The sequence below is a fragment of the Protopterus annectens genome, chromosome 12.part0 (assembly GCF_019279795.1).
Source record: "Protopterus annectens isolate FY-2018-M chromosome 12.part0, PAN1.0, whole genome shotgun sequence".
NCBI lineage: Eukaryota > Metazoa > Chordata > Ceratodontiformes > Protopteridae > Protopterus > Protopterus annectens.
The window spans coordinates 1,330,649,697-1,330,663,110 of NC_056746.1; the positions used below are offsets into that span (position 1 = coordinate 1,330,649,697).

The window sequence follows — 13,414 nt, forward strand, 5'->3', positions numbered from 1 at the left end:
GGCCCAGCTGTCATCCATGGACCATTAACACCTGGCCCAGCTATCGTCCATGGACCACTAACATCAGGCACAGCTGTCATCCATGGACCACTAACACCAGGCCCAGTTGTCATACATGGACCACTAACATGAGCTTTAGCTGTCATCCATGGACCACTAACACCATGTCCAGTTGTCATCCATGGACCACTAACACTAGGCCCAGCTGTCATCCATGGACCACTAACACTAGGCCCAGCTGTCATCCACAGACCATTAATACCAGGCCCAGCTGTCATCCATGGACCACTAACACCAGGCCCAGCTGTCATCCATGGACCACTAACATCAGGCCCAGCTATCATCCATGGACTGCTAATGCCAGGTCCAGCTGTCATCCATGGACCATTAATACGAGGCCCAGGTGTCATCCATGGACCACTAACACCAAGCCCAGCTGTTATCCATGGACAACTACCACCAGGCCCAGCTGTCATCCATGGACCATTAATAACAGGCCCAGCTATCATCCATGGACCATTAACACCAGGCCCAGCTGTCATCCACGGACCACTAACACCAGGCCCAGCTGTCATCCATGGACCACTAATACCAGGTCCAGCTGTCATCCATGGACCACAAACATTAGGCCCAGCTGTCATCTATAGATCACTAACACCATGTCCAGTTGTCATCCATGGACCACTAACACCAGGTCCAATTGTCATCCATGGACCACTAACACCAGGCTCAGCTGTCATCCACAGACCACTGCCACCAGGTCCAGCTTTTATCCACTGACCACTAACACCAGGCCCAGCTGTCATCCATGGACCACTAATACCAGGTCCAGCTGTCATCCATGGACCACAAACATTAGACCCAGCTGTCATCTATAGATCACTAACACCAGGCCTATCTGTCATCCACGGACCGCTAACACCAGGCCCAGGTGTCATCCATGGACCATTAATACAAGGCCCAACTGTCATCAATGGAACATTAACACCAGGCCCAGCTGTCATCAATGGAACACTAACACCAGGCCCAATTGTCATCCATGGACCACTAACAACAGGCCCAGTTGTCATCCATGGACCACTAACACCAGGCCTATCTGTCATCCACGGACCGCTAACACCAGGCCCAGGTGTCATCCACGGAACATTAATACAAGGCCCAACTGTCATCAATGGAACATTAACACCAGGCCCAGCTGTCATCAATGGAACACTAACACCAGGCTCAGCTGTCATCTATGGACCACTAACAACAAGTCCAGTTGTCATCCATGGACCACTAACACTAGGCCCAGCTGTCATCCATGGACCACTAACACTAGGCCCAGCTGTCATCCACAGACCATTAATACAAGGCCCAGCTGTCATCCATGGACCACTAACACCAGGCCCAGCTGTCATCCATGGACCACTAACACCAGGCCCAGCTGTCATCTATGGACTGCTAATGCCAGGTCCAGCTGTCATCCGTGGACCATTAATACGAGGCCCAGGTGTCATCCATGGACCACTACCACCAGGCCCAGCTGTCATCCATGGACAACTACCACCAGGCCCAGCTGTCATCCATGGACCATTAATAACAGGCCCAGCTATCATCCATGGACCATTAACACCAGGCCCAGCTGTCATCCATGGACCACTAACACCAGGCCCAGCTGTCATCCATGGACCACTAATACCAGGTCCAGCTGTCATCCATGGACCACAAACATTAGGAGCAGCTGTCATCTATAGATCACTAACACCATGTTCATTTGTCATCCATGGACCACTAACACCAGGTCCAATTGTCATCCATGGACCACTAACACCAGACTCAGCTGTCATCCATGGACCACTGCCACCAGGTCCAGCTTTTATTCACTGACCACTAACACCAGACCCAGCTGTCATCCATGGACCATTAGCACCTGGCCCAGCTATCGTCCATGGACCACTAACATCAGGCACAGCTGTCATCCATGGACCACTAACACCAGGCCCAGTTGTCATACATGGACCACTAACACGAGCCTCAGCTGTCATCCATGGACCACTAATGCCAGGCCCAGTTGTCATACATGGACCACTAACACCGGGCCCAGTTCCCATACATGGACCACTAACAACAGGCCCAGTTGTCATCCATGGACCACTAACACCAGGCCTATCTGTCATCCACGGACCACTAACACCAGGCCCAGGTGTCATCCACGGACCATTAATACAAGGCCCAACTGTCATCAATGGAACATTAACACCAGGCCCAGCTGTCATCAATGGAACACTAACACCAGGCTCAGCTGTCATCCATGGACCACTAGCACCATGTCCAGTTGTCATCCATGGACCACTAACACTAGGCCCAGCTGTCATCCATGGACCACTAACACTAGGCCCAGCTGTCATCCACAGACCATTAATACCAGGCCCAGCTGTCATCCATGGACCACTAACACCAGGCCCAGCTGTCATCCATGGACCACTAACACCAGGCCCAGCTGTCATCCATGGACTGCTAATGCCAGGTCCAGCTGTCATCCATGGACCATTAATACAAGGCCCAGGAGTCATCCATGGACCACTAAAACCAAGCCCAGCTGTCATCCATGGACAACTACCACCAGGCCCAGCTGTCATCCATGGACCATTAATAACAGGCCCAGCTATCATCCATGGACCATTAACACCAGGCCCAGCTGTCATCCATGGACCACTAACACCAGGCCCAGCTGTCATCCAGGGACCACTAATACCAGGTCCAGCTGTCATCCATGAACCACGATCATTAGGCCCAGCTGTCATCCATGGACCACTAACACCAGGCCCAGCTGTCATCCATGGACCACTAACACCAGGCCCAGCTGTCATCCATGGATCACTAACATCTAGTTAAGCTGTCATCCATGGACCACTAACACCAGGTCCAGCTATTATCCATTGACCACTAACAGCAGGCCCAGCTATTATCCATGGACCATTAACACCAGGCCCAGCCGTCATCCATGGAAAATGAATACCAGGCCCAGCTATCAACATGGACCACTAACAACAGGCCCAGCTGTCATCCATGGGCCACTAACACCAGGCCCAGCTGTCATCCATGGACCATTAAAACCAGGCTCAGTTGTCATCCATGGACCACTAACAGCAGGCCCAGTTGTCATACATGGACCACTAACATGAGCCTCAGCTGTCATCCATGGACCACTAATGCCAGGCCCAGTTGTCATACATGGACCACTAACACCAGGCCCAGTTATCATACATGGATGACTAACACTAGGCCCAGTTGTCATCCATGAATCACTAATGCCAGTCTCAGCTGTCATCTATGGACCACTAACACCAGGCCCAGTTGTCATCCATGGACCACTAATGCCAGGCTCAGCTATCGTCCATAAACCACTAACATCAGGCCCAGCTGTCATCCATGAACCACTAACACCAGGTCCAGCTGTCATCCATGAACCACTAACACCAGGTCCAGCTGTCATCCATGGGCCACTAACACCAGGTCTAGCTGTTATCCAAGGATGTTTAACACCAGGCCCAGCTGTCATCCATGGACCATTAACACCAGGCCCAGCTATCACCATGGACCACTAACACCAGGTCCAGCTGTCATTCATGGGCCACTAACACCAGGCCCAGCTGTCATCCATGGACTGCTAATGCCAGGTCCAGTTGTCATCCATAGACCATTAACACGAGGCCCAGGTGTCATCCATGGACCATTAACACCAGGCCCAGCTATCACCATGGACCACTAACACCAGGCCCAGCTGTCATCGATGGGCCACTAACACCAGGCCCAGCTGTCATCCATGGATCACTAATGCCAGGCTCGGCTGTCATCTATGGATGACTAACACCAAGCCCAGTTGTCATCCATGGACCTCTAATGCCAGGCTCAGCTTTCATCCATAAACCACTAACATCAGGCCCAGCTGTCATCCATGAACCACTAACACCAGGTCCAGCTGTCATCCATGAACCACTAACACCAGGTCCAGCTGTCATCCATGAACCACTAACACCAGGTCCAGCTGTCATCCACAGACCACTAACACCAGGTCTATCTGTTATCCATGGACCATTAACACCAGGCCTAGGTGTCATCCACGGACCATTAGCACCAGATCCAGATGTCATCCACGGACCACTAACGCCTGGTCCAGCTGTCATCTATGGACCACTAACACCAGACCCAGCTGTCATTCATAGACCACTAATACTAGGTCCACTTTTTATCCATGGATCAATAACACCAGGTCATGTTGTTAACCATAGACCACTAACACCAGCTCCAGGTGTAATCCATGGGCCACTAACACCAGGCCCAGCTGTCATCCACAGACCAGTAACACCAGGCCCAGCTGTTGTCCATGAACCACTAACACCAGGTCCAGTTGTCATCCATGGGCCACTAATACCAGGTCCAGGTGTCATCCATGGACCAAAAATACCAGGTCCAGGTGTCATCCATGGACCACTAACACCAGGTCCAGGTGTTGTCCATGGACCAGTAACACCAGACCCAGCTGTCATCTGTAGGCCACTAACACTGGGCCCAACTGTCATCCATGGACCACTAACACCAGGTCCAGCTGTCATCCATAGACCACTAACACCAGGTCCAGGTGTCATCCATGGACCACTAACACCAGATCCAGCTGTCATCCATGGACCACTAACACCAGGCCCAGCTGTCATCTATTGGCCACTAACACCAGGCCCAGATGTCATCCATGGACCACTAACACCAGGCCCAGTTGTCATCCAGGGACCACTAATGCCAGGCTCAGCTATCGTCCATAAACCACTAACATCAGGCCCAGCTGTCATCCATGAACCACTAACACCAGGTCCAGCTGTCATCCATGAACCACTAACACCAGGTCCAGCTGTCATCCATGGACCACTAACACCAGGTCTAGCTGTTATCCATGGATGTTTAACACCAGGCCCAGCTGTCATCCATGGACCATTAACAGCAGGTCCAGCTATCACCATGGGACCACTAACACCAGGCCCAGCTGTCATTCATGGGCGACTAACACCAGGCCCAGCTGTCATCCATGGACTGCTAATGCCAGGTCGAGCTGTCATCCATAGACCATTAACATGAGGCCCAGGTGTCATCCATGGACCATTAACACCAGGCCCAGCTATCACCATGGACCACTAACACCAGGCCCAGCTGTCATCCATGGGCCACTAACACCAGGCCCAGCTGTCATCCATGGATCACTAATGCCAGGCTCAGCTGTCATCTATGGATGACTAACACCAAGCCGAGTTATTATCCATGGACCACTAATGCCAGGCTCAGCTGTCATCCATAAACCACTAACATCAGGCCCAGCTGTCATCCATGAACCACTAACATCAGGTCCAGCTGTCATCCATGAACCACTAACACCAGGTCCAGCTGTCATCCATGAACCACTAACGCCAGGTCCAGCTGTCATCCACAGACCACTAACACCAGGTCTATCTGTTATCCATGGACCTTTAACACCAGGCCCAGGTGTCATCCACAGACAATTAGCACCAGATCCAGATGTCATCCACGGACCACTAACGCCTGGTCCAGCTGTCATCTATGGACCACTAACACCAGACCCAGCCGTCATTCATAGACCACTAATACTAGGTCCACTTTTTATCCATGGATCAATAACACCAGGTCATGTTGTTAACCATAGACCACTAACACCAGCTCCAGGTGTAATCCAGGGGCCACTAACACCAGGCCCAGCCGTCATCCACAGACCAGTAACACCAAGCCCAGCTGTCATCCATGAACCACTAACACCAGGTCCAGTTGTCATCCATGGGCCACTAATACCAGGTCCAGGTGTCATCCATGGACCAAAAACACCAGGTCCAGGTGTCATCCATGGACCACTAACACCAGGTCCAGGTGTTGTCCATGGACCACTAACACCAGACCCAGCTGTCATCTGTAGGCCACTAACAATGGGCCCAACTGTCATCCATGGACCACTAACAACAGGTCCAACTGTCATCCATAGACCACTAACACCAGGTCCAGGTGTCATCCATGGACCACTAACACCAGATCCAGCTGTCATCCATGGACCACTAACACCAGGCCCAGCTGTCATCTATTGGCCACTAACACCAGGCCCAGATGTCATCCATGGACCACTAACACCAGGCGTAGCTGTCATCCATGGACCACTAACACCAGGCCCAGTTGTGGTCCACAGCCACTAGCACCTGGCCCAGCTGTCATCCATGGGCCACTAACACAAGGCCCAGCTGTTATCCATGGACCACTAACACAGCAGCTCAGCACTATGCTGCAAGGCACAAACATGCTGCTCCACTATTAAAGGCACTTAGAATGTTGTAGTAACATTGTAGCTGTTGCACAACATGCAGGTGGCTCAGCTTTTAGCAAAGGCACTTGTACATTTTGTCACAGTAGTAACACCACCCATAGGTACAGAGGGGTATAGTAACTTATTAAAACATCTGCACATAGTAGGCTGACAATCGGACTAATACCAAGTAGCAGTTCCTTGAATGGTATTACAGATCACAAATTCATAGAAATTTTGCTACACCAGCATTCAAACTTGTACAGGAAAAAGAATTGAATTGCAAAACATGACATGCTAATGGTGTTAATTAGGTATGCATGAAATGGAATAGTCATCTATGGTGTTCTGATGTACCCTTAAACTATGGATATAATGCCAGGCTCAGCTGTCATCTATGGAACACTAACACCAAGCCCAGTTGTCATCCATGGACCACTAATGCCAGGCTCAGCTGTCATCCATAAACCACTAACATCAGGCCCAGCTGTCATCCATGAACAACTAACACCAGGTCCAGCTATCATCCATGAACCACTAACACCAGGTCCAGCTGTCATCCATGAACCACTAACACCAGGTCCAGCTGTCATCCACGGACCACTAACACCAGGTCTAGCTGTTATCCATGGACCTTTAACACCAGTCCCAGGTGTCATCCACAGACCATTAGCACCAGATCCAGATGTCATCCACGGATCACTAACACCAGGTCCAGCTGTCGTCTATGGACCACTAACACCAGACCCAGCTGTCATTCATAGACCACTAATACTAGGTCCACTTGTTATCCATGGATCAATAACACCAGGTCATGTTGTTACCCATGGACCACTAACACCAGGTCTAGGTGTAATCCAGGGGCCACTAACACCAGGCCCAGCTGTCATCCACAGACCAGTAACACTAGGCCCAGCTGTCATCCATAAACCACTAACACCAGGTCCAGTTGTCATCCATGGGCCACTAATACCAGGTCCAGGTGTCATCCATGGACCACTAACACCAGGTCCAGGTTTCATCCATGGACCACTAACACCAGGTCCAGGTGTTGTCCATGGACCATTAACACCAGGTCCAACTGTCATCCATTGACCACTAACACCAGGTCCAGTTGTCATCCATGGACCCCTAATACCAGGTCCAGTTGTCATCCATGGACCACTAACACCAGGCCCAGCTGTAATCTATAGGCCACTAACACCAGGCCCAGCTGTCGTCCATGGACCACTAACACCAGGTCCAGGTGTCATCCATGGACCACTAACACCAGGTCCAGCTGTCATCCATGGACCACTAACACCAGGCCCAGCTGTCGTCTATTGGCCACTAGCACCAGGCCCAGATGTCATTCATGGACCACTAACACCAGGCATAGCTGTCATCCATGGACCACTAGCACTAGGCCCAGCTGTCATCCATGGACCACTAACACCAGGCCCAGTTGTCATCCACGGCCACTAGCACCTTACCCAGCTGTCATCCATGGGCCACTAACACCAGGCCCAGCTGTTATCCATGGACCACTAACACAGCAGCTCAGCACTATGCTGCAAGGCACAAACATGCTGCTCCACTATTAAAGGCACTTAGAATGTTGTAGTAACATTGTAGCTGTTGCACAACATGCAGGTGGCTCAGCTTTTAGCAAAGGCACTTGTACATTTTGTCACAGTGGTAACACCACCCATAGGTACAGAAGGGTACAGTAACTTATTAAAACATCTACACATAGTAGGATCACAATCAGATTAATACCAAGTAGCAGTTCCCTGAATGGTATTACAGATTACAAATTCATAGAAATTTTGCTACACCAGCATTCAAACTTGTAGAGGAAAAAAAATTGAATTGCAAAACATGACATGCTAATGGTGTTAATTAGGTATGACTGAAATGGAATAGTCATCTATGGTGTTCTGATGTACCCTTAAACTATGTATATAATGCCACACCTGTGCAGGGAATACTCAAACCATGTGTGGCATTCAGATGCTGTGTAGGGAATTTTCCTAAATCATGTGTATGGTGCACCTCCTGTGTAGGGAATGCTTCTAAACTGTGTGTATAGTGCAGGTCCAATGTAGGGGATACTCCTAAATCATATACATGGTGTAGCACCTATGTAGAAAATACTCCTAAATCAGGTGCATGGTGTACCTCCTGTGTAGAAAAAACTACTAAACTGTGTGTATTGTGGAGGTCATCTTCAGGGAATGTGTACAATGCAGCTCATGTGTAGTCAATACTCCTAAACCATGTACACCATGTGCATGGTATTGCTTTTCAGTATGGAATACTTCTAACCCATGTGCATGTTGCAATTCTTATGTAGGGAATACTCCTAAACCACATGCATGGTGCAATTCCTATGCAGGGAATACTCTTAAACCACATGCATGGTGCAATTCCTATGTAGGGAATACTCCTAAACTACATGTATGGTACAATTCCTATGTAGGGAATACTCCTAAACCACATGCATGGTGCAATTTCGATGTAGGGAATACTCCTAAACCACATGCGTGGTGCAATTCCTATGTAGAGAATACTCTTAAACCACATGTGTGGTGCAATTCCTATGTAGGGAATACTCCTAAACCACATGCAAGATGCAAATCTTATGTAGGGAATACTCCTAAAACACATGCATGGCACAATTCCTATGTAGGGAATACTCCTAAACCACATGCATGGTGCAATTCCTATGTAGGGAATACTCCTAAACCACATGCATGGTGCAGTTCCTATATAGGGAATACTCCTAAACCACATGCATGGTGCAATTCCTGTGTAGGGAATACCTCTAAACCACCTGCATGGTGCAATTCCTATGTAGGGAATACTTCTAAACCACATGCATGGTGCAATTCCTATGTAGGGAATACTCCTAAACCACATGCATGATGCAACTCTTATGTAGGGAATACTCCTAAAACACATGCATGGCACAATTCCTATGTAGGGAATACTCCTAAACCACATGCATGGTGCAATTCCTATGTAGGGAATACTCCTAAACCACATGCATGGTGCAATTCCTATATAGGGAATACTCCTAAACCACATGCATGGTGCAATTCCTATGTAGGGAATACTCCTAAACCACATGCATGGTGCAATTCCTATGTAGAGAATACTCTTAAACCACATGCTTGGTGCAATTCCTATGTAGAGAATACTCTTAAACCACATGCGTGGTGCAATTCCTATGTAGGGAATACTCCTAAACCACATGCATGGTGCAATTCCTATGTAGCAAATATGCCTAAACCACATGCATGGTGCAATTCCTATGTTGGAAATACTCCTAAACCACATGCATGGTGCAATTCCAATGTAGGGAATACTCCTAAACCCCATGCATGGTGCAATTCCTATGTAGGGAATACTCCTAAACCACATGCATGGTGCAATTCCTATGTAGGGAATACTCCTAAACCACATGCATGGTGCAACTCCTATGTAGGCAATACTCCTAAACCACATGCATGGCACAATTCCTATGTAGGGAATACTCCTAAACCACATGCATGGTGCAATTCCTATGTAGGGAATACTCCTAAACCACATGCATGGTGCAATTCCTATGTGGAGAATACTCCTGAACCACATGCATGGTGCAATTCCTATGTAGGGAATACTCCTAAACCACATGCATGGTGCAATTCCTATGTAGGGAATACTACTAAACCACATGCATGGTGCAGTTCCTGTTTAGGAAATACGCCAAATCCATGAGCATGGTTCAGCTTCTATGTAGGGAATATGCCTAAATCATGTGCATGCTGTGGCTCTTATGTAGGGAATACTCCGAACCTATGTGCATGGTGCGTGCCTGCATCATGTCATTAGCTGTTTTGAGGTTTTTTCCTTTTGTGATTTTGACTTCCTCGGTTCAATATTTTGTGTTTCAACCTTGTGGTACTTTGAAGTTGTAACACAGCTTCACATGCTGCAGTCCCTATTCAGGGAGGGAATACTTCTAATCCATGTGCATGGTGCAATTCTTGTGTAGGGAATACTCCAAAACCATGTGCATGGTGCAGTTCCTATGTAGGATATACCACTAACCCCTGTGCATGGTGTTGCTCCAGTGTAGGATATACGCCTGACCCATGTTCTATACACAGTGCAGTTCCTGTGTGGGGCATATTCCTAAATCATGATTTTGGTGCAGTTATGTAGTGAACAGATAAGTCAGTGCTGTCACTACAGGACTCCTTGCACCTTGAGAACCTTCACATTTACTTGTGCAGTAGTACACCATGGAGATATTGGACCCTAACAACACAGAAGTGCACTGTGCACAACTTGATGGGGTATCTCAGACAGTGCAATGTAGTCTTGCTCGCCCTTGCATGGTGTTCTGCTTCCATTTCCATGGTATTCAGTGTGTCTGATACTAATGACGATTAGTACTAAACCTGATGGTTCTACACAGTTCAGGCTTTACTGTTTCACTGCAGAACTGGCTTTTCGATAAACTTTGACTGCTGTCACTGTGGCACTTTAAGTCTAGACTCCAAAGTTGTTTTACTGCATTGATGTAACTGGAATAATTTGATTTCCAGAAAAAAATTAAAATAAATGAAAACAAGTATTCCCTTGACTCTGAGGTCATCCAAACTTTGAGTTAGCATGTATAGTTTTGTGGTGTATGAGAGACAAAGTCTCCCCATCATCAGTGGACACACCAGATGCCTCACAAAATATAGTTTATGCATTGTTAGTGTCTACTGACTACAGTGCTAATAATAATTCCTATATATTCATTTAGTCCTCTTTGATGTTTTATATTTGCATTTCACAACGGAAATGTGTAAGAATTTATTTTTTATTCATATTTATGACTTTCATTTTGTACATATGTAAGCAATAATGTCCAACAATGAACACATGATGACCACACAAGAGGTTTGGAGCCTCAGTGCTGAAGCCAGACAGCCTCTCCACCTTTGAAGGGTCCATTAATTTCCCACAGTGCTCACAATGAAGAGCGTTATTATGCTTAGAAAATGGCCTCTCTGTTCTCATTTGTTCATATTGTGCTGCTTTATATTGTGTGTGTGTGTTTGTGTGTGTATGTGTATGAGCATATGTGTATGTGTGTGTGTGTGTGTGTGTATGCGTATGAGTATATGTGTATATATGTGCATATATGTGTGTGTGTGTGTGTGTGTGTGTGTGTGTGTGTGTGTGTGTGTGTGTGTGTGTGTGTGTGTGTGTATGAGTATATGTGTATATATGTGCATATATATGTGTGTGTGTGTGCGCATCTCCTTTATAGTGTTTTTGCTTGTTTTGATGAAACATTGTCCATTTTACATAAAGTAATGAAGTTTTGTTATATCAATGACTGTACCATTTAAGTTTACCTGCATTCAATGTGAAGCGGTTGACTGCCAGAAAAGTCAGACATTTGGAATAATGAAAAATAAACGTTTGCATGTCTTATTTTTACATAAAAATAATAATTGTCTGAAATATTAGTTACTGTACTGCTATAACTTTGTAGCATATGTTCATTAATTTGTTATTTTGTATTAGTTTGCTAATCAGGCAGACCCACTAGACACAGGCCTCCTTTCAAGAGTAACAGAGGATCACTATCTAGTGAAGTGACCACTTAGAACCGCACATTACGCAAATGGACATCAACAGACTTAAATCCTGGACTAGAAAATGAAGCTTTTTAGCAGCCAATAGCTTAGTTCTCTCTATTGAACTGCCAGACCTGATTTTTTTCTGAATGTATTCAGCAAGAAAGTGTAGTTTTTTTTTAAGCATTTTGCTTTATTTTTTTTTGCGCTTGTTTTATTTCAACAATTATGAAAGAACCAATAAACATTATATACAATATAAAAATAGAATTAAATTATATATTTCAGTTGCACTTCTCATGTATAATCATGACACAGCCGAGTAACAATATACTTTTCCAACAATAATAGTAATTTAAATACTCTAATATTTTGGGGTAATTCATTTTTATTATTTCAGGCATCAAATCTCTTCTGGTTCTGCATTTATCACAAAGTTATGTTTTGCATGACCATTGTGGTCGACAATACAGAGGTTGTTTTTACCTGTGCTCGACCAATCTCATGTAAACCATATAGATACGTACACATATATATATATATATATATATATATATATATATATATATAGATAGATAGATATATGACACACACACACACACACATATATATATATATATATATATATATATATATATATATGGGAATACTTATATTGACTCACACAACAAACTGTTGATGGCAAGAATGTCGAACATATAAGAGTGACAATGCACGTATCAACAGTCAACTGAGCATGTATGAGAAAAATCCTCACCACGTGCTAAACAAACAAAAAAAAAACAACAAATAATTTTTTGCAGGGGGCAAGCCCCCCCTGCACTCCCAATGTGTGTGTGGAGGTGTATCCCCCACGCCGCCTACTAATTATATATACTATCTCTGAGATTGCACAATCCCCATGGTAAGGGTATATTCCCCCACATAGGGATTGTCAGTCTAGCATACCTATTGACCATTTGTGTATGTCAACCAAATTCAGGAGTCCAATATATATATATATATATATATATATATATATATATATATATATATATATCTACTTCACATAATCGAACACCCAAATGTTTGACTTTCATATGGCCGAGACCATATGATCGAACATTTGAATGTTCGAAAATGTGAAAAAAAAAAACTAAACAGTGCTAGCAGGGGGGCAAGCCCCCCCACACCTCCCACCCCCTACTATTTAGATATACCAACTCCAAGATCGCACTACATTGTGGTAAAGGGAAATCTTCCTGTTCCGCACTCTATGGAGATCCCCATTCAGACCATATGGTCTCGGCCATATGAAAGTCGAGCTTTTAAAAGTTCGACCTTCTGAAGGGGATGGATATATATATATATATATATATATATATATATATATATATATATATATATATATATATATACACACACACACACACACATATATATATATATATATATATATATATATATATATATATAGATAGATAGATAGGTATTCAAT

At 45.8% G+C, this 13,414-nt stretch overlaps 2 protein-coding genes across 2 annotated transcripts; both read left to right on the forward strand.

Moving 5' to 3' along the window:
* The first annotated feature begins 357 nt into the window (after positions 1–357).
* LOC122816285 (basic proline-rich protein-like) lies at positions 358–1,869 on the forward strand. The gene is made up of 2 exons (XM_044089020.1): positions 358–694; positions 794–1,869. Exons 1-2 carry the CDS (start codon positions 358–360, stop codon positions 1,867–1,869), a joined length of 1,413 nt encoding a protein of 470 aa, XP_043944955.1.
* A 171-nt stretch (positions 1,870–2,040) lies between these two features.
* LOC122816287 (36.4 kDa proline-rich protein-like) lies at positions 2,041–2,877 on the forward strand. The gene has a single exon (XM_044089021.1). The coding sequence runs from the start codon at positions 2,041–2,043 to the stop codon at positions 2,875–2,877; it is 837 nt and encodes a 278-aa protein (XP_043944956.1).
* The last annotated feature ends 10,537 nt before the right edge of the window (positions 2,878–13,414 follow it).